Source organism: Chelonoidis abingdonii, chromosome 1 (genome assembly GCF_003597395.2).
Source record: "Chelonoidis abingdonii isolate Lonesome George chromosome 1, CheloAbing_2.0, whole genome shotgun sequence".
In the NCBI taxonomy this organism is placed as follows: Eukaryota; Metazoa; Chordata; order Testudines; family Testudinidae; genus Chelonoidis; species Chelonoidis abingdonii.
Genome location: NC_133769.1, coordinates 258,171,965 through 258,194,195, shown reverse-complemented (window position 1 = coordinate 258,194,195; position 22,231 = coordinate 258,171,965). Strand labels below are relative to the sequence as shown.

At 43.6% G+C, this 22,231-nt stretch overlaps 1 protein-coding gene across 1 annotated transcript; it reads right to left on the bottom strand.

Annotated features, from left to right (window-relative positions):
• Positions 1-5,962: 5,962 nt before the first annotated feature.
• Positions 5,963-21,481, bottom strand: LOC116823327 (F-box only protein 36-like). The gene is made up of 4 exons (XM_032777806.1): positions 21,386-21,481; positions 19,340-19,448; positions 13,157-13,329; positions 5,963-6,151 (listed from the first exon to the last, which is right to left on the bottom strand). The coding sequence occupies exons 1-4, from the start codon at positions 21,479-21,481 to the stop codon at positions 5,963-5,965; spliced, it is 567 nt and encodes a 188-aa protein (XP_032633697.1).
• Between the last annotated feature and the right edge of the window lie 750 nt (positions 21,482-22,231).

Here is a 22,231-nt window from a genome sequence, read left to right as displayed (position 1 = left end):
AACCTCCTGCCCCAACCCTGAGCCTCCTCCTTCATTCTAGCTCCTGGCCAGACCTTTCACCCCCAGCCCTGTGCTCAGTCCACTCCAACTCTCAGCTCAGTGCAGAGAGAGGAAGAGAATGGGCCAGAACCAGGAAGAAGGTAGGCACCCACTGTATGTGGGCAGGGCCGGGACCCCAGACCGGCACTGGGCTGAGTGGGTCTGGCAGCTGGGATCCTGGCTGCCAGGAGCCGGAGGATGGAGCCCCTGAGCGGCAGTGGGCTGAGCGGCTCAGCCCACTGCCGGTCTGGGGTCCTGGCCACCAGCCCCACACAGCCCGCTGCCGGTCTGGGGTTCTGGCTGCCAGACCCTTCGCAGCTGCGGTCCCGGCCACAGGCCCCACTCAGCCCACTGCTGGTCTGGGATCCTGGCCGCCAGGCCCGCACAGCCCACTGCCGGTCTGGGGTTCTGGCTGCTGGACCTTTGCCAGCCAGGGTCCCAGGTGCAGGGCCCCACTCAGCCCACTGCCGGCCTAGGTGAACAGAACCCCAGACCAGCAGCAGGCTGAGCGGGCCAGCAGCATAAGATCAACATTTTAATTTAATTTTAAATGAAGCTTCTTAAACATTTTGAAAACCTCGTTTATTTTACAATACAACAATAGTTATATAATACATAAGACTTATAGAGGGAGACCTAAAAACATTAAAATGTATTACTGGCAGGCGAAACCTTAAAGTGAATAAATGAAGACTTGGCACACCACTTCTGAAAGGTTGCTGATCCCTGCTGTACACTATGAACTGCAATATCCACTGGGATGAGAAAACTACTTAATCTAGATGTTGCCCAATCTACTATGATTGAGAAATTAGACTGCATGCTTATATTTTATTTTATTTTATTTTGGTAACCACTCTGACTTTTTGCCTATCACTTATAATCACTTAAAATCTATCTTTTGTAATCAATAAACTTGTTTATCTTTACCAGTGAGTTTGCCTGAAGTGTTTGGTAAATCTGTTCAGGTTTACAAAGGCTGGTGTATATCCACTTTCCATTGATGAAGTGGTGAACCAATTAATAAACTTGCACTGCTCATCTTGAGCAGTGCAAAATGGTATATTCCTGAAGTACCATACTGAGAGCTGGGGGAATTTAGTTGGTACCTTTCTCTGTGTGATTCGTGTGTGGCTCTGGGAGCATTTGTGCAATCTAGCTGGGTGTGGGGCTCCACATGCTGTTGTGCTGAGTGATCATAGCGCTTGGAGGCGTTTGCTGCTTGTCACTAGCAAAGCATTGTGAGAGACAGCCCAGGCTGGAGAGATAAGGGGGCACAGTGGTCCCACGACCCCAAGTAGTACCTCAGGGATCCCATCACAATCACCCATCATGGGTGGGTCCTGGAAATAAGGCAAGTGGGATACTGAATACAATTGAAAGCCTTCCCTCCCCATTCATCCGCCCTGTTCATTTTCAGGGACTCCTCTCATGAGAGACTATTGCAACAGGATGTTGAGAACCTTCTTACTCTAAGACCAACAGAAGAAGTGCCTCTTTAAAGAAGGGAAAAGATATTTATGTCTGTTACTTTTTAATTCCCAAGAAAAAAAGAATAGCATCTTATTTTGGATTTAAGGGAACTCAACACCTTTATTCATCATATCTAGCTCAGAATGGGGAGCTTTGCCTCAATTATCCCATCTTTTGATCTTCAGAGATAGGGATGCAAGGCTGAATGAAGTCCATATACCTTCCCAGCAGTTATCCCAGCAATATTCTTTATTCTGCTACATGTCCTAAAATTGCTAGATTGGTGGAAAATCCCTGATCAGGTATGCAGAAGTGTCCTATTTTTTCTTCTCCACTTCCTTCAAAGACAGGAGTGACAGATTCCTCCAACCTTGGCTGTGGAGCATATCTAGAACATCAATGTCAGGGTCCGCAGGCTTGAGAGGATCTCACATAAATATGTCAGAACTCAGAGTGATTTGTTGTTTCTACCTTTGATTCCACACCACAGCAATGTTCTGTGTGAACAGATAAAGAGCAGGATCATTTTCTCTGTATGAAGAAGCAGCCTGCCTGTGGAATTGAGGCATCTGTTACCACATCAGTCTGACAGCTGTGTACCTATCAGGACTAAAGAACACTCTAGCAGATGGCCTGAGCAAGTAGTTTTCAGATTACCATGACGGGATGATAAAGGACTCTATCATTCTGAAAGGTTTTTGAAAGTGGGACCAGCCCCATATGGACTTGTTTGCTACAGAAACAAAGAAAAAATTACCCACCTTTTTACTCCAGGGGAGTCCCAAGTCCAGGAGCCCTCTCAGATACATTCCTCACTCCTTGGAAACTGCATCAAATGTATTCATATTTCCCAGTTCCTCTTACACTGAGGGTTTTAAGGAAACTCAAATAAGAATCTGTGGTAATGATCCAGATAGCACCAGATTGGCTCATACAATTTGGCTATCAAGACCTCATGAGAGTCAGTTCAACTTCCAAAACATTACCAGTAAGTCCAGACACAGTATCCCTGAGCATCTTGCATCTGAACCTGACCTCTCTAAGGCTCATAGCCTGACTGTAGGCTGGTAGACTCTCATGAAGAGATCTTGTTCTAAAGATGTCAAAAACATTCTCAGACAAAGTAGAAAGGAATCTAAAAAAAATTACCTATGCAGCAAAGCGGGAAAAGTTCTGCCTTTGGGTACAGCAACACAGTATTTCTCCAACAGAATTAGATGATCCTAAGATTCTGGACTATGTAACATAATTAAAAAGATCAGGACTTTCTATCAGGGTGTACCTGTCAGTTATATCAGTGTACCTTCCTCTGATACAGAACCACACAGTCTTCACATCATACAGTGGTGAGATTTCTTAAAGGCCTCAGACATGTTCCCACCTTTTACCTTTTTGGGATCTCAGTATGGTTCTAGCTGGGTTGGTGGGTCTTCCATCTGAGCACCTGACATCAAGTTGCTTACAACATTTGTCCAGAAGATAGCCTGCTTAGTAGCAATCACGTCAGCCTGTAGAATTGGGGAATTACAACCACTTAGAGCAGGCCCTCCGTATACTGTTGTTAAGGTTACCCCATCTGAAAGTTTTTCCCACGGTAGTGTCTGCCGTACACCTAAATCAGATAGTTCATTGTTATGGGGTGTATAAACCCCACACTGGCAGTGACAGTTAAGGGAGCCAGAGAGCCCAATTAGCCCATACTGTGGCACATGAAAGGGAGACAGGTAATTAAGGATTAGACCCAGCTAGTGAGAACCAGACTGGAGGTGTCAAGCTCCAGAGGATCATATTTGAAGTATGCAATAAGGATAGAGGACTGGGTGGTCTTCCACTTCCTAGAACATATGACAGAGGACATGAAGAGGGGCAACCTCATGTGGGCAAGTACCCCAGGGTCTACCCAGTCCCACTTTCCATCATCCAAGAGGTCTCAGATTCTGACAACACCAGCTAGGACCAATCTCTGGCAAACTGAGTGGCGCCTCCATCACCTGGAGGAAGATGGGATTATGCAGCAGGGTCTTGACAAGACAGTCCTCCCCTTGGCAGCCACCATGCAGCTGCTTGCAGAAACAAGCTTCTACATCCTGAGGAGGTCCTGGTAAAGGCCAGCAGCTGTGAGAGGTCACAGGGATATAACAATTATTTCCAGGCTGACGAGAGCCGTTTCCCACTTGACTTAAAGAAAGCCTAGGCAGGGAGTGAGCTGTCAGTGACAGGATGGAGGGATGAGTTATCTGATTCTGATAGAGTCTGTCCCACGTATCGATACTGCTACCCCAGAGGTAACTTCAGTATTGCTCCCAAGTATTCACAGTCGGGAGTTGCCCCTCCTGACTTTTTTTTAATATTACAAACTTGGAGTTCTTTTTATTTGACTCCTGGGTTCTGAACGTCTAAGGTATACACTGGGCATGCTTTCAAACTTTTCTCTGCAGCCAGCAGGGGTCAAAACCTGTTGTGTTGTTTTAAATAAAAGTTGAGAGGCTCAAATAATCCCTTTACTCCAGGAGCTGAGGCTTAAAAAGACACCAAATAGCACAAGACTCAATAATAAAATTGCAAGTGTTGGCAATGCTGTAACTAGCCCTGCGACTCATAAAAATATTTTAAGAACGTGTCTCACATGCTCTGTTGTACCAAGCTTCTTAAGTCTCATGGTGGCTCTGCAGTCATGACCCCTACAGTGTAGGCTGAGAGCTGCTCTAACTTCTACAAAGGTACAGTACGTAAGTGGCCAAATGACAGCTGAGCAGGTCAGCCACAACCCTTCCCTACTCCTGACTCATGCCAAGTGCTAGGGCTAAATGGAGAAGGTGGTTTGGGGCCTGGCCACACCTGCTCTGTGCCAGCTGAGAGCTCTTTCACACCAGAGGAACTATCAGCTGGCCAGATCTGCTTGCTTTATGGTGCCAGGGTTTTTGCATTGGAATGAAACAGATTGCACCAAAATCACAGATATTTTCAAAGGATGTTCACGAGAAAGGACAGCCCAAGATTTTCTGAAAAGGCTTCATCCCGTCCCACCTTCCGCTTTGTTCAAAGGATACAAGATGAGCACGCTCTTACAGTGTCAATATGCACTGTTTATTTTTTAATCTACATATCTACAGTAAATGGACTTAATTTTTTCTGAGAAATTTTGCCTCCCCCCTTGGTTATATTTATGAGAAACTGTTTTTCTTTAGATGGCAGAATAAATCACTCCTCTCTTAAGCATATGCTCCCCAAGGGTTTTTATTATTATTTTTCTACCTGGTAGGTCCTTGTTAAAATCTTCAGGAGCATCCCCATTGCTATGCAAAGACTCTGCTGGCTGAACTTGCCTCTGCCCCTGCTCAGACTAGCCAGAAAGACCAGCTGCTTGCTTGTTGCCAAGCAACAGCAGTAGGCTCACTACACCAGCTGACTTAGGCTGAAAATGACTGTATCTGCCTAGCAACCTGCTGCACTTCCCCAATGAGGCAATCTGGTAGCACACAAATAAATGCAGATGTGCAGCCAGCCTTCATGCAGAGTACAAATGGTGTGAAAATTTTGATTTCTACCATATTAACTCGCTTTGCACAATGACCCAAACTCATTCTTGCAATTTTATTGAGGATGAGGGAATTGCATCCACTGACACTACAGCTGAATTTAGTTCAGTATGTTGGCTGCAAGAGGTTATACTCTGTGTTTAATAAGAACTTTCAGCATTTTAATGACCAACGGCCATCTCTGTCTGTTGCACTCTTCCTTCACTGAAGACATTACTTATGGGTCAAGTCATCAATATTTTATAGTGGGTAAGTCCTTCTGTATGTAGTGAACCACAATAAGAATATGTGCATCTTAGGAGCTACTTTTTGTAAGGCAGAATGAAGTGGGCTGCAAAGGATCATAAAGTAAAATATATTCATGGCCTGAAGCATTTTTAAGTGCACACTGACTAAATTTCAAAAACTTCACACTGGCAACTTCAACAACTCAGTTTTCTGCTACAGCCCCCTTTAAATAGCATGCCCTACGTTTTCTACATAGTAAAATAAAATAAATTGCTGTAAGTCATTCCTTCATGTCTTTATTTTTTTCAAAGACTCCTTTAGGCAGGCGTCTGAGCTACACCGCGGCTTTGCTTTCAGATTTGGCTAAATAGTGCCCCAATAGAGCTGTGAATCATCAACAAAACAGTGAAACTGACTATACACAAAAATGATGTTACGTGCACAAAGAAAATTACACACAAAGAGAAAGGTATAAAAATCACTAATCTTTTTCTGATGAATTATTTGTAATAAAGATTTTTAAATTCACTCCTTTCAGTTTTAATTTATGAAAGGAAAGCTCTGTGATCTCTTAAACTTCTAGAGACAATTCATATTTACTTATTATAATTCTCTTAATCTCCAGAATAGACTTTTAATAACAACAGCAACATAATATGAAAAAATATGTGTGGTCTGTCAGTCTAGTCTGATAATTGCCAAACAGTTTTAAAAGAATGTGTCTGTCTTCTGTGCATCTGCTTCCGATGACTGGGCTTTTGATTGAAGTACGTTAGCTTCTTGTAAACTGGGAGCCTCAGAATCTTCAGATCATGAGTGTGTTTATCTTGTAACAGTCTAATTCTTTCCCAAAGTTCTTCACTGCTACATAACTAAAATAAATATTTGCAATGGTTATTACTCAATATACATTTCATTAGACCATAATCTGATCTCATTTTAGAACGTACTGGTGTAAATCTCAAATCACGGGAGTTACTCCAGATTTAAAGTATTGTAAGTGACCTCAGAATCTGACTCCCTCATAGCTAGTTATTGGGTTTTGGGGGGGGAGGGGGGCCGGGGGGAGAGATGGAGGGTGGTTAGTTGTTTTTGTTTGTTTTTCCTTTACGTTATTTTATTGAAGCCAATGGGGAAAAAAACTTTGGTTAAAAGTGGCACAAGTTTAGAAGAGATTTGACTGCTAATATCAATACAAATTCTTCTACCTTTTCCAAAATGTCAAGCTAAATAATACCCTTGTTTGGCAAAATATTTCACAAGACCAGGGATTAATTTCAGTGGTGTCTTAAAAGATGGTATAAGTATAAGAAGATGAACATAAGCAACAAAGTAATGTAATTTGGTTCAGTGTCCCGGGTCAACCCCCTCCCAAAGATAAACCTGTAGGAGAGAGGCCCAGGAAGGAAACCTCCATGAGGATCCCCTTGCAGTGATCCCCTCTTCTCCGCTGCATCATCCCATGGGGGAGGGAAGACAGCAGCTTGCCCCACCATGGGAAAGGCATTTGGGCCCACTTCTAAGCCTGGGGGATAAGTAGGAGGAGGTCAGGCCATTCATCCAGAGGCCCTGTGCTGCTTCACTAGCTCCAGACCCTGGCAGCACACTCCAATGGCTGGCTGCTTTTGGCAACCACTGGGAGAAGGCTCTGCAGAAAATACAGCCTGTATTATCTTCTCCAGGGAATTTTGCTCTGGCTGTAAAGGGGCTGATGTGTGTTTTCCCCGCAGCCTATCCCACTTCCATTCTCTATGCATGTTCCAGATCCCAGGGAGAGGCCACCACTGGGTCCAGAGGAGACAACTTCCCCTCCTTCCACATGTGTTCTGTGTGCAGCTCTTAAGGGGACAGTGTGGGACACTGGGTGTGCAGAACAAATGAGTTTGCACTGATTTGGTATGCTGTGCATACCAAACCCTGCCATACCTGATTGCAATGCCTATTGAAGCCAGTTGGCCTGGTTCTAGTCTCCCATCCTGATGAAACAAGAGTAATGCCACTGAAGTAAATGGAATTCCTTAGTAAAAACAGGGTGAGATAAGAATCATATCAGTAGAAGATGAACTTCCTTATCTTAGAGCTGAATTTGTCCTGTGGGAGTGATGTGGTGGATGTAAGTTTAAATTTCTTGTGGGAAGCTGCTTTATCTTGCATCCCCCATTAGTTCCTGTTCCTACAGTTCCCTATACCTTCATCTCCTTGGTGTGTATGTTTCTGGTTTGCACATCTGCTGAATGCCAAACAGTGCAATTGCCACTTATGGCAGTTTTATTGAATGAAATTATTTACATCTGTCATAAATAGATAGCTAAGGGTTAATGTTCCTTTTACCTGTAAAGGGTTAACAAAGAGAACCAAACACCTGACCAGAGGACCAATCAGGAAACTGGATTTTTCAAAGTCAGGGAGGGAATTTTTGGGGTCTGAGTCTTTTTGTCTGTCTCTCAGCTATGAGAAGGTTCTTTCTATCTTCTAATCTTCTGTTTCCAAATTGTAAGTACAAGTAGAAAAACAATATAGGCTTTTATGTTGTTTTGGTTGTATTTACATGTGTGTAGCTTGCTGGAATGTTTCAAATTGGATATCTTTTTGAATCAGACTGTTTATTCATATTTTTCTTTTAAGCCAATAACCCTGTATATTGTCACCTTGATACAGAGATCATTTTTATGTCTTTTTTCTTTCTTTATATAAAGTTTCTTTTTAAAGACTGTTTGAGTTTTTCTCCTGGAGGCATAAGAACGAAAGGGAGGAATTCTCTTGTGTTAGATCTACGGAGAGTGAAACTCGCAGCACCAAGAATTGGTGGAAGGGGAGGGAAGAGATAGAATCATCTGTTCCTTGTAATTTGGGGTTGTCTCTTGTGGAATGAAGGAAGAATGCTTCTTGTATTGTGATGTAAAGAGATTGCATCATACTCTCAGTTAGCCCAGAGAGAAGTCGGGTGGAGAGAGAGGGGAAGGAAGTGGGTTACTTCCCTTTGTTGTGAGACTCAGAGTCTCTGAGTCTTGGGTCCTCCAAGGAAAGTTTGGGGGACCAGAGCGAGCAGGCGCTTGTAATTCCCTGTCTGGTGCGAGCGAATAAGATCCAACTGGTAATAAGCGTGGGTTCATGCTAGCACCACACATTTGGACGCTAAGTCCAGTTTGGAAAGAGAGCTTATGATAACATCGTGAAGGACACGCCCTTCTCTACGGGGACGAGATTAACAAGCTCTTCTGGCCTATTCAGCCCTAATGAGCACACATGCAAGAAATTCTGCCTGGAGAGGAGCTTAAAAAGGAAAACTTGCACAAGGAAGGGTCACCAGGAAGAAAGGCGCTTAGCTTAGAGACTGCTGATAACAATGACAGATCAGCCTGAGAGAGGAACAGTCACAGACGGTGCTGCTCCAAAGCTGCACAGGCCAGCTGTAAGCAGTACATCCCGAGAAGAAGGGCTGAAGTAGCGCCACTAACCAGCAATAGATCCTGATAGACCAAGCACATAGAGCTGAGTCCAGAAAGACCACCTGAGAACAGCTACCTCTGCCTGTCTGTGTCACCCCGGATTGGCCCTCTCCTAAAGGAAAGGAAAGACCTTATCTTGCTTATTTGTGGACTCAGATAACCCCTCATGTATGACGGGTGGGAAGGGACAAGAAATGATGACAGTGGAATCTGAGGGGTGAGGAGCCCTTGCCCCCCACAATATCTTATTCTACAAAATTACCCATAAGGAAGGGCAGAAATGCGGCCCCTGTCCAGTGCCAGCATGGGACGAGAGAGATATAGCTTATGCCTTGCCCATGTTGGAGCTGGTTGGTGCTGTCTAGCGTCTGGCACAGACTGGGCAGCCCGGATACACTGGCTACTATCAAATTTTGAGAAGTCGTCGCTTCAGAGAGAAATGTGGTATTATTATGTATTTGATGTGCGAATTCAAATATATGACAATTAAAACAACTGATTGGCTACGTTTCTCACAGATATTTAAGTTATTTACATTTATGTCTATGTATATGTGTAGAAGTAAGTTTTAAATCATAAATGTAAACCTAGTCTTTTTCTGTGTTATGGTTGCTTACATGAATAATATTCACCTCAGTATGTAACACTTTAAAAATCCAGCAAAAAGGGTTATATAAATAAATTATTATGAAACAAAGCAAAAAAACTATTATGTACATAGTTTATCCTATTCTCGTGCTACTTGGCGCTTCCTTGGCTTGTCTCTTGTAATTCAATAAATGGAGCAGATCTCTTTCACTGTGTCCACATATAGTCGCAAGAGCATTGATGGGCCTCCATTTGCCCCTGAATAGCGTTTCTCCAAATGTTTGCAATGTCCTGGTGAAATCGTTCGCCAATGCTCGCACTCTACTGCTCCGCATTCGGTGAAAAAAAATCGTTAGATGAGAGTGCAAAAAAAGTAATCTTTAGTGACATGTTGCAACCAAAGCGCCTTTTGGTTATGCCTTGAGGAGGTTTCCCTCCACAACAACCTAGTAGTTGTGCTGCCTTGTTGTTTCTGAAGAAATATTATTGCCACTAACTGAAGCTCATGCCATTTTTTTGCCATTCGCGTCATGGTCAAATGCAATCAATACTGCGAAGAAGGTTGAACGAATCTGAGGACCACAAAGACACCTTCCTTATCGTAGTTCACACTTAACTCTGGAATTTTCCAGGAGGTACGTAAAGCGCTTAGTTTGTTTGTCAGTGCTTGACAAAGTTCTGTCATCAGACCACAGCTGATGGTAAGAGTGGTAACAAAATCTCCTTGATTCCAACAAGTGTGGATGCTGAATACACTTTTTCCTCCAGATACTCCAAATGACTGCGGGTGCCAATCTTTCTGATGTAGTGGAAATCTCTTGCACGACTATCCCATTTGCAGAGAAACAAAGTACTTTCTGTATCAGTCTGCAGAGACCAAAGCAAGGAGCAACAACCTTCAAATTGCCACAAAGCGTGCCACTGATTGTCAAGTTTTATGGGCAAAGGCTCATAAAGTTGTTTTCAATGTTGACATAGCTTCCTTCATATGACTGCAGACCACTGGAATGATGGCAAAACATTGCCATTATGCAGCAAAAAACATGCTTAAGACTTGTCTTCTATGAATCAATGAACAGTCGTCCACTCATCGGATTGTGAACGATGTTGAGGGCTGCCATCACAATACAACCATCGGATTTGTTGCAAGGCTACAAGAACACTTCCATGAGAAAATGGACGAAGACCTTTGAACGGTCACAGAACATGGAAACCCTAAACATCACCTGCCAGGAGATTCCCAGCTGCTGAGTCTGGAGCCTCAACAGCTAGACTAGAGCCAGTCAACAATTTTAAGCATCATTTTCATTCTCAGTGACCCAGAATTAGTAAAGTTTGACTACATTTATTTCAGAAGCATTTTGGCTGTAGAGCAGTGTTATCCATATGTACACCTCCCATTTCCGTAGTCCTCATGGGCTTTGTGGTAGCAGAAAAATCAGTAAGCCAAAGGGATGTCTGGTCGTGCCTCCTCCCATCCAGAATGCTCCAACACCCCCCCTTTGCTAGGGGTCCATATGTGAGTGTACACAGTGCTGGCATTCAGCTTGGAGCCCTGCAAAAAATGCACCAGCACAGAGGGCCATTCACTGATGTGGGGCAGGGTCTCATGGCTTCCAAATGGCCTCCGTGCACCCAGTTCTAACAAACAGGCTAATTATATCTTAAGTTAACCACAAAATACTAGTGGACACTTGAAAACATGGGTCACCTAGGTCTGATTCTCCTCTCTCGCTGTAATTTCGAGTAACTCAGACTGAAGTCAATGAAGTAACATTTCTGCAAAACTCTCGTACCTGAGAGCACAATCAGGCCCACTACCTTCTCCTTTGAACATGTTCTGTTTGAAAAACTTGATCTCTCAGTAATTAAAATCAATAAAGTGAGAAATGATGATTATAGGGACTAAATGAAGGCACTGTGTTCATTGGGCTTGCTCAGGGTACTGTAAAATATTGGTTGCAAAAACAAAAAAATTGCTGGTAATTTGATTCCTGAATATGTCTGTATACTACCACAAAGATGAAGTGCCAGCTGTAGTATTAGAAGAAGGTTTTATGCAAGTTCTATTTGAGAGCTATAGCTTATTTTATTCTTCTGCTATCCAGTGTCAAAGCCAGAGCTGCACCAGAATAGTAAAAGTTGTTTGTGTGTTGTAACTTCTCTCATACATTGGTTAATGCAGTTGATAATTTTAGATGAAAGAGCCAATGACTGAAGAGAGATGTAAACTGACTGGGATTCAGAAGAAGTAACACTCAGCCTGCCATCTGCTTAACAACATGGATTGCTGTCAACACACTACCTTGGTGTTCTACTCTCTGCACTGGCTCCCCATTGAATATAGGGTGCAACTAAAGATCTTAGGGCTGGCCCTAGCTGCCTGAGAGATCACCTCTCCCTCCCATGACCACTACCTTTCATGACAGTGAGGCTGATTAGTGGGGGAGTTAGAATTTCACAGACCCAGGACCTAGACTATATATATATATATAACTATTTTAGCAGATATTGTGGCATGCTGCTTAGCTATGGTGGCTTGTCAGGGTGAGGAGGAGTCACATAAGGACCTAGATAAAGGAAAGGGATATTATTGGCCTACATGCGCTCTGTCAACAGCCCTTGATTTGTTTGAGAAAGCAGGATGTTCTGCTAATGTCTACACAAAGGTACAGTGTATATAGCTAGCAAATCCTAGGCCAAGTGGTGTTAGAAGTCCAAAATGCAGGTCCAATGAGATACTATAGGGAAAAAACTGAAACATCTTGACCGTTTGACCAGCTGGCAAGCATTCAGTTCTGGCAGTGTGCTGGAACTGCCTCTGGGTAACTGACTTTCAAAGATTTCTGTAGCATGAAATAGGTTTCTACTGCACATAGAGATCCTGTCCCTGCTTCCCATAGAAGAACTTCAAAAGAAACCATAACTTCTGTCAACCCAATTGCTGCTCTCCAGCTTGGCTAGGCAGCTTTAATGCTAAAGTTTAAGTTAATAACCTGAGTGGCGAACTGGTTTAAGGCTCCCCATTCAGTTCCTAAAGAGCTTATGAGAGGTGAAAAAACAAAGATGGGAAAAGATTGGCAGGAAAGGTGCAGGCAGAGAATGCAGCTACATTTTAAAAGTGAAACAGCCCATTGTTGTATCTAGCCTGGCACTGATAGCTACCCCAGTTGTGTTTCTAAGTTTGTTCCCAGGTGGTTCTAGTAGCTTTGAGTTCAGGTACTACAATTCCCAGGATGCACCAGGGGAGAGAGAGGGAGAGGTGAAAGTGCAGAGGGCAAGGGAAATGAAGAATGGGTTCTGTGAAAAAGTAAGAGGAAGAAACCTTACCTTTGCTGTTATCAAGCTTCCTCAGAGGGGTTCAGATACAAAACACAGATGAGGGTAGAAAAGAAACAGAGAGCTAGCAGTTTTCATCTTTTCCCTCCCCCCGCCACCCCCAAGTCCATATGTTTTAAAATCACAATGGTAGGAATTCTCTTTTTGATGATAAGGATTCAAGTCATCAGTTCTTGTGTTCGGAGGTATGGCTGTGACATCATAAAGGTTCAACTGGCCAAGCGGAATATGGTGTTAGATTATTTGTGTCCATAACAAGATTCTAATTCCCACTAGAGAGGGAAGATCCTGATACCCCTAAACTATTCAAAATCCAGATCTGCATTCTCCTACTTAGTTCCATCTCTAGTTACCATAGAAATCAGTAGTGATGGATCCACTGATCACAGTGCCCCTGTGTCAAAAATGATAATGTAAAGCTCCAACCTTCAAAACCTTAAGACCCCTATTGCTTCAAATTCATTGCAACATCAGTAGTAATGTGAGTACTTATACAATTACTTGCTGAAACTTCTTGCAAGTTTTTGACAGCTGTCTGATGTCATCTGTGTTAAGAAAGGACAGGATGTGCATAATCAGGTTATCAGGCATTCGAGTTAGGAAATCGTAACATCCCTGACACAAATTCAGCGTGTATTCCAGCATCTTGTAGCCAAAGATATTCTGCACTTGCTCTGTGTAAAAGGAAGAAAAGAATAGATACTAAATAAACTGCGGATAAATAGCTCTCTGGAAATGAGTAATTTTAAGCCATGCAAGGTCCCGAGTTTGACACTGTAATTAGATGAACGATCCAGCACTAGGAGCATGTGCACACCCTTGTGTTAGGAGGAAAGAGACTGTGTTCTAGCAGGGAAAAGATTACAATTAACAGTAGGGGACAAAAGGGGGCAGTTTTTAGAGATGTTATAGGGGAAGAAGCAACAGGATTTGCTGAGAGTCTGGATGGGGCGGAGGGGGGAGGAGATAACTCATGCTCACCTTCTTCAACTCATGGCTATGTGGTGGATAGGACAGCTGTAATGAAGCGGAGAATAAAAAAGGCTGTCTGTACCACAGAAGTCTCTGCACCAGTCGCACACAGGCTGGGATGGCAAGTTATTATGGGGACTGGCCTGGGAAGGGGGCCAGAGGATTGCTATTTATATTGATCCAGTAGCCTCAACACCACATGCAAATGGGAAAGGAGGGCTGCAGCCACCACTCTAGCCCATGGACTGGAGAATTGGCCATAGGGAGCTGCACTGCAGCTCAATGTTCTGGCCTGTTTTGGGGTCTGTGGATCTTCTCTCCAACCCACCTGAACTTCTCCTCCACAAACTTGTTTAACTCCCCTATATCTAAAATAGGCCTGAGTCCCCCCTTTTGCTTTTGGGATCAAGAAATATTGGGAGTAAAATCCCTTCCCCCTGAACAATGGAGGGACCTCTATAGCTCCTGCAAGGGGAAGTGACTGTATTTCATGCAGCAGCATGAGAGAGGCCACTGAAGAGGGACAGGGACCTGGGATGGGAGGTTAGAAATAAATTGGAGTGTATATCCCACTTCCACCATGCTTAGAACCTACTGATCTGCTGTGTTGTGGGCCCAAGCACTACGGAAGTGGGACAGGTGGTTTGCAAAAATCAGGGAAGAAAAAGATGGCATTCTAAGAACTGGCAGTCTGTTCCTGACCAGTTCATCAAAATGAGGTATTGGAGAATGATGCCTTGATGAACCAGAAGCTGCAGGGGCAGAGGATGCTAGTGGGTGTTTTTAGTAACCTCTGCTCTTCATCCTTGGCAACTGCTGGGCTTGAGGGGCAAACCCCTGAACTCCCTGGGACTGGTGAGAACAGAAGGCCTTCTGCTTTACTGCTGGGATGTAAATGCCCAAGGACTCTAGGGTTGCTCTAGAGTCCTGGAGATGATGCAGTGTCTTGTCGGTTTTTACAGAGAAGAGCAGTTACTTTTCTAATGGGAGGTCCTGGACTGTTTGCTGAACCTCTGGAGGGAGGCCAGAAGATTGCAACCATGATAAGTGATGGCAGAGGCTATGCCATGAGTTGCAGAATCTGCTGCATCCAGACCTGCCCGCAGAGCTGCTCTGACAACCAACTTGCCCTCCTCGATCAATATGGAAATCCTGTTTTGTATCATCTGGGAGCTTGTCCTTGAACTTTAAAATTGTATCCCACATGAAAAATTGTATCACCACAGCAAAACGTTCTCACTTGTAGTACCAAGCAGTAACCCACCTGTGGAATAAAGCTTCCTTGCAAGTCCAACTTCTTGGCCTCTTTGTTCTTCAGGGTTGATTACTGGTGTCCCTCTCTCTCTCTTTTATTGGCTGTGGAAATGACCAGGGAGCCCCGAGGGGGATGGTGATATAGATGTTCGAACCCCTGAGAGAAGATATAGTACTTCCTCTCCCCTTTTTTTTGCAGTAGGCAGCAGGGGAACTGGGGTCTGCCAAAGAATCTAGTTGGGCTCTAAAATAGTCTCATTAATAGGCAGAACTATACTAGCCGGGGCCACCGATGTCAAGATGTGCACAAGCCCATGGGACTTTTCCTGGACCTCCTCTGGGTGGATGTCCAGAGCCAAAGTCATTGTCTTCAGCTCCTGATGTGTCCTGAAATCATCAGGAGTTAGAGAAATAAGGTCTGCCACAATTGCCTCATCAGGGAATGAGGAAGAGGGTGGCATTGGTTCTGGGGGCTGGTCTAGTTCCCATTCTTCTCAGGCTTGCCTGTAAGAAGGGCTCTGAACCTGCTCAGTGCTGGGCCTGGTATTGACACAAGGTGTTTGCAGTGTCAATGCTCCTGAAGGCCAGTAGGCAGAGCCAGCTGAAGGGGATGTGAGGACATTCCAGACTGAGGGGGAAACCTCCACAGGTTCCCAAAGGGCCAGTGGTGTGATCTCAATCCCCAACTATGTGTGGCCCAAAGATCCCTTTGTATGTCCCATGGTGATATTGTGCTGAAATCAAGGTGGACAGGTAATATGCTCCTGATGGAGAGAATGGCTAGGGTGGGACACATGGGAGCCCACTTCAAAATCTGACAAAGAAGAATCCTCTTCTTGTGAGCATTATGGTTCTGTACCCATCGGTACCGGTGAGGTAGGTTCAGACTCTGAAGAAATGGGAGCAGGGGAGCTGATCTGCAGCTTTTCCTTAGACAGTACCATCTTCATTGCTACAGTAACGGCCAAATCTGCTGGACCTGCATAGTGTGGAAGTGAAGCCACCAATCTTGGTTCCTTGGGCACTGGTGCTGGGCAAGACTCCTGAACTGCCAGTGATGGCACTACTGAGAGGTTCAATAACTCTCTTGCAGTCTCAGCTGCCTCAGGATTAGAAGGTACCAGGAAAGTGCCCTGCTGTACCGGCGCATGAGGCTATCCTGATGATGGTACTTCAGAAGTTGGTCTCAACAGGCCCATACTAGTCTTTGGAATAAAAAAACTTCCTTGCTTGGTGGTATGCTCCAGAGAGTGCCTCCTCTTTGAGCTCACTCCCAAGTCCTTAGATGAACTCAACCTCTTTGCCTCACTTGATGACCGTGGTACCAGTCTATTTTATGATGCCAGCAACACCAATTTGCCTCTCAGTACCAGTAATGCCGAAGGTGAACTACTAACTAACACGGAGGTGCTTGGTAGATGGTTCTGATGGAGGATGGAGTGCTGATTAATTTAAGTCTGGCTGCCTTGTCTTTCTTGGAGCAGGGCTTAAAACCTTTACAGATGCTACATCTGTCACTTTTGTTAGCCTCCCGCAAGCACTTATGGCAGGTGGGGTGAGGGTCACTGTTAGGTATTGCCTTATCACAAGAGTGGCAGGGATTGAAACCCAAAGAGTGCGGCATATGTCCAGTATCAGGGCAGGTACACAGATTGGGCACTGGAGCCACAAAAACATTTTTTTTAAATGACACTAAACTGAACTAATTATATATATCCTATTCCAGCACTATTTATACACTAGACAAAAAGATTTTCAGAAGCAAGGATGGAAGCTTTGAAAACCATCACAAGCAGTAGGAAGGAACTGAAGGGGGTCAGGGTGGGTGGCTCCACCCTTTATACCTGTGTGCAGTGCGCAAGGCAGCAGAAGGTGCTCATGCCGCCCCCAACACGTACCACTAAGGGAAAACCTCTCGAGAACTGTGCACTGAAGCACATGCATGCACCTACAGTGAAATGGACATGGGCAATCACTTGAACTATAATTATTCTATTAATCAAACATTTTGCTTATTTTTACCCTAACCAGGTTTCTGATAAGCAAACTGAGTCCCAAAGAGAACTGATAACTGGGCTTCCAATGTGTCCCAAAGAGAACTGATGACTGAGAGCAGGTTTCACAGCTTTGGGAGCAACAAGCCAGAAGGGAAAAGCCCAAGGGTCTGGTAGCTAAGAACTTGGGGAGATGGATTTGGGGAACTCTGAACTGAAGCAGGTTGTTGAGGTTACCGTGCAAGGAGTAACTAGGCTGCTAGTAGCCAGGGCTGAGACCTTTATTCATGTAGGCTGGCTACTGGTGTCAGAACTCTCAGCCATTGCAGCATAGCATTAAGGCACCCAAAGTTACAAGTCAGGTGATGACAGAACCCCTGCCTGGTCTGGGTGATCCCCAAAATGTCACACGTGTAATGAACTTTTAAAATACATATGTAAAGCTAATGATACTGAAGACAAATCAGCTCTCACTGGTTAAAACCAAATGGAAGTCACCCCACTGCTGATGAAGAGGGGATTATCTGCTGCCACTAACCAGGACTAGAGAGAACTCATGTGGTACAAAATGGGGAGGTATCGGCAAGGATTGATCACTTCATTGTAGCTAAGCTTGGGCAAGGTGTAACAAAATCACAGTTGCTAATAGATGTTAAATTCCCTTTATTGACAGTAATATTATTTATTTCAGAACTGAGTGTTCTACCCCCAGGAAAATTTCAATTAAAGATAATCCACTAAAAGAATATTAACTACCAGTCCAGGAAAGATAATTTAGCACTAGGGCAAGCTTCCATAATAATTCAAAGTGGAATAATAAGGGTGAATTGCCCAGGCATGTTAAATGAAAGATTTATAGTTTTCTTCAGCAGAATGAACACAGGCCATTTCCTTGTCTTAGAACACCATGCTGCAATAGAAATGCCATAGACCATTGCATGCTGAAAGCTTGTCAGTTCCTTATATAAACACCAACTACCTCCGAAGAAAACACTTTGAAATGTAAGTATCACATTTGTCACAAAAGGCATAAAGGTTTTCAATGTGTGTTTAAGACATGTACAATAATTAATGGATTTCTCCATAGCTACAGTACCATATGGGGTTATGTGTTTATTGCCCTGTTCATTACAACCATCACCATGTAACAAAAACAAACAGATAATTCTAAAATAACTGACTGATCCAAAAAGGGATTGAAATAAATTAAAATAGTCCTATGCAGTGACTATATTGCACACCACTACATTTAGCTTTGTTACTGTCAAGCGTCTCACTATGAGAAAAATTTAATTTGTTAATACAGATAATTGTATTGCTTCTACATGGGCACGAAGAATAAATCCTGGTCTGCAAATTATGTCCAAGGATTTTCTATATAACTGACATTGTTGGGCGAGGAGAGGGGGAAGAGACAGACACATGATAGATATTACATAGATTGGAATCCATGAAATAGTATAAAATGATTTCAGGAATGAGTTGTGGATTTGAGGATAAAGTTTTTTAACCAGGTAAAAAGAAGGGTATATGTGACAGGTGTGCATACCTCGCACTAGACAAGAAAGGGTTAACCCCACATTATGGGCTGCGGAAGTCCCACCCCTTCAGACCCTGCTGGGTATGCTCCGATTGCTGCCTCAGTATAAAAGGGAGCAGCCCAGCTCATTCTAGGCTGACCACTGAAGAGGGAGGATGCTTGGTGGAGGCTCCAGCCCAGGAACCACTTCAGCACTTGATTGCAGGAACCAGTGATCTTGAGGACCAGACTGGAGAACTGTTGCCTGTGGCCGGCCAACCGGAGTCGGAATCCCGGGAAACTACCTGCACTGAGGAGCTCAGAGACCCTGACAGAGTACATATCCTGGCTTCAGGAGACATAGTAGGAAGTTGCCCATGGAGGAGGTGTAACTTGTGTCTCCCACCCAAGGAAGATCAGAGTGTTGCGGTTAGGAGCCCCATTGACTGGATGGTGACCACACTTGCCATTGACAGTGCCCTGGGCTGGGAGTCAGTGGAGCAGGGAGGGCACAGGTCCCTCTACCCCTGCTGTCACCCCCCTGGGTGGTGGCCCCTGACTTCAGCCATTAGGCCCTGCAGCCCTGATCCCAAGGGCAGCCATATTGACTCTGGCCATTAGGCCATATTTCCTTGTCCCCAAGGACAGCCATATTGACTCTGGCCATTAGACCATATTGCCTTGTGCCCGAGGGCAGCCATATTATTTCTGGCCATTAGGCTATACAGCCCCAAACTCAAGAGCTGCCATATTGACTCTGCCATATTGACTCTGTAACCGCGGTGCCCTCACACCCATGATCCATCCCAAAATGGGGACGGAGTGTGCATATACCACAACATGTAACCCAAAACCAGCAGTGGTATTAGGACATCTATATATCACAGAGGAGAGAGACAACATTAGTCATACTGTTTGTTCTTTGTTTGCTAACTCAATACTTGCTGTGTAACTGTTCATTCAGCAAAAAATCACTGTGGGGTTTCCTCACTGTCTTTGGGAAAAGCTTTTCTTGATTAGGCCGAAAGGAAATCCTCCATGACCTCCAGATCACCTACAACAACCAGCACCAAGAAGAATGAGTGTGGATACAGGAACTAAATTAAATTTAATTTAGCCAAAAATAAAGTCAAACGAAAAACAGCTATGCCAAGGTCTTTGATCTTATACTATACAACCCATTTGTAATGTTCAAGAAAAGATACACATTTAGGACTAGAATCACAAAGAAGCTTTTTATTGATGCTTACCAAAACAATTGTACAGTATATCACTCTTCCAATACTGCTTTTGGGGGTCACAAAACTGTAGATGTATGAATCAATTAAACACACTCATTTGTAAATCAGTGTGAAACAAAACCACATAGCCTCTCTGTAATTATCTACAGGATTTTGTTTCTTTGTTGTTGTTTTTAAATTCACCAGCCTAAAAAACTTGAATCAACATCACATACAGTCTTGCACTTGTTTGTCTCTTTATTAACATTATTTTTCTCAATTATGACAAGATTTGTTAAGCATAACTCTTATACCATACACGAAAACAAAAGGAAAGGAACCTAGGACAATACTATACGAAACAAAACATACATGCAGTCCATCGTGCTATCCCACAGTATTCTTCTGTAGAGGCCAGAGAGTCTTATTTCCAGATATAAGGAAGGAAAAATTCTCTGTCAATACTAAATCTTACTTCATCAACTATACAAAGAGATCCAAAAGCCCTTCATTGTACTCTTACAGTGAGTTTAAGCTTGATTCTTTGAAAATTTAGCCCTGACTACTGAAAAAATCCCTCTAAACAATTCTCTGGAAGATGTGACATAAATGTTAGTTTATCAAGAAATCTGATCTCAGCTGATCAGAAAAAAATTAAACATTTTTTGGGGAAAAAAAGTGGTCAAAATATCAGTTTTGTTAGAATTTCCAACTGACCTATTTGAGAGACATTTGAGTAGAATTAAAGGTGCTTTTTATTCCTATTGTTACCTGGGATCATAGGGGCCAACTCTGTGGGTGCTCCAGGGCTGAAGCACCAATGGAAGAAAAATGGTGAATGCTTAGCACTCACTGGTAACCCCCTATCAGTGCCTCCCTATCCCCTCAGAGCCTCCCACCAACCAAGATCAGCTGTTCCGTGGCGTGCAGGAGGTGCCAGGGGGAGGAGCGAGGGCCTGGCGCACTTGGGGGAAGAAAGAAAGGGGGCAGAGCTGAGACGGGAAGAGGCAGGGTGGGGGTGGGGCCTTGGGGGAAGGGATGGAGTGGAGGTAGGACCTGGGGCAGAGTCAGGGCAAGCACATCCCAGCACGTTAGACACTTGGTGCTTATGCCTGGTGTCCCAGAATGAAAAAGAATGAGAACTATTGGATTAGACATTTTCTAAATATAGGGTAAAATTGTGAATTAAGAGTTCAGCTGTGCTGCCTAAGTCACTTTTGAGAATAGGACTTAGACTCCTAAGTAATAGATGCTTTTGAAAATTTTATCCATATACTACAAGGCATACAACATGTGAAAAACAGCCAAGTTTGTACTGCTGCTGGAACCTAGCTTTTGCATGTCTTGAATAAGTGATTTTAACCCTGCAAGCTTACTGTCATATTAAGACAAATTTGCATGTATTGCTATGATGATGTAATATTAGGTTGCTATTGAACTATCAAAACCAACAAAGCAAGGAGTAAAAGTGTCACTTCCAACAGCACAGTGAATGTCAGATAATTTACTGCAAGTTTGAAAAAGAAATTCAAATTCACTTTGTTTTAAGCATCTTGTTTAGCAAAGCATTAAAGATCAGTCAATACAAATTATAGGACTAAAATTCTTCCACAGAAGACATCTTCTGACATTACTGTGAAGCAAAAAAAGGTTGAAAACATTGTGTGATGCTCTATATGCTTTGAATACAGAGTGTAACATTTTTAGAAACACAATTATGAGCTGATGATTTTTTTACAATGCTAATTGAAAGTCAATTAACACTTTTTACCTCTGTTTTGGTGATGGTAAAGTGATGGAAGTCTTTGCTGGGAGAAGGAGCCTGACTCTGGATCTCATAAAGTTTATCCTGAAGGAGGGAAGTCATGCTGGCTTTTCCTACTTGCCTGGACTGCAAGACAGATCACAGCCTCACTAGATTGTTTCTATGGTCTCTGTGCAGTGAGTGGTTGAACTCAACTCTTTCTACCTTGTCTTATATAACAAGCATAATCAGCATCCACATTCCAGCCTACTTGAGGGGAGGGCTAAGTGCTGGGCAAATCTCTCCTCAGGAGTATTATGTTCACAGCATTGACTATTACTCAGGAGCTGTCAAAAATTATTAGAGTGCTCTATTAGAAGTGAAAGTTATATAATTGCACAGACAATGTCCAACCTCCTCAGCATAGGATAGTTTGTATTCATGGAAAGCTTTTTTGCCATTGAAGACCAGAACTAATCCCACAGGACACTCACATAAATGAGAGAGAGAGAAAATAAGTCTTTGAAGTTAGTAAAAGGAAAATAGTTGGGAGAGAGAGCTGGTTCTAAGCCTGATATCAGTATCACATGATCAGGTTTGTATCCAGTCAACTAAGTCCCTGATCCTGCAACTGCACCTATGCAAGTATTGAGATCTGCCCACCCAGATCCACTTGCAGGATCACAGCCTTAATCACCCATTGCTGACGCAGGTGGAACTTTCTGCCTATGGAAAGCAGTTTGGAGCAGGAACCATCATTCACTTCATTTTTAACCTGCTAATAGAAAAGTAGATGTAGTAGAATCTACTACTTGAAGCTTAATGATGTGAGCTGAGACTGGCAGCTAGAAGGTGCCAGTTATGTCTCCCTGA

Excerpts from the sequence above, each read along its gene's own strand:
- LOC116823327 (XM_032777806.1), bottom strand. The coding sequence starts at position 21,481 with ATGACTTCCCTCCTTCAGGATAAACTTTATGAGATCCAGAGTCAGGCT. Across the intron at positions 13,330-19,339 it reads GCTGAATGAACAGTTACACA|AGCAAGTGCAGAATATCTTT; the intron begins GCAAGTATTGAG and ends CCTTTTACACAG. Across the intron at positions 6,152-13,156 it reads CTTGCAAGAAGTTTCAGCAA|TTATGTAGCAGTGAAGAACT; the intron begins GTAATTGTATAA and ends TATTTATTTTAG.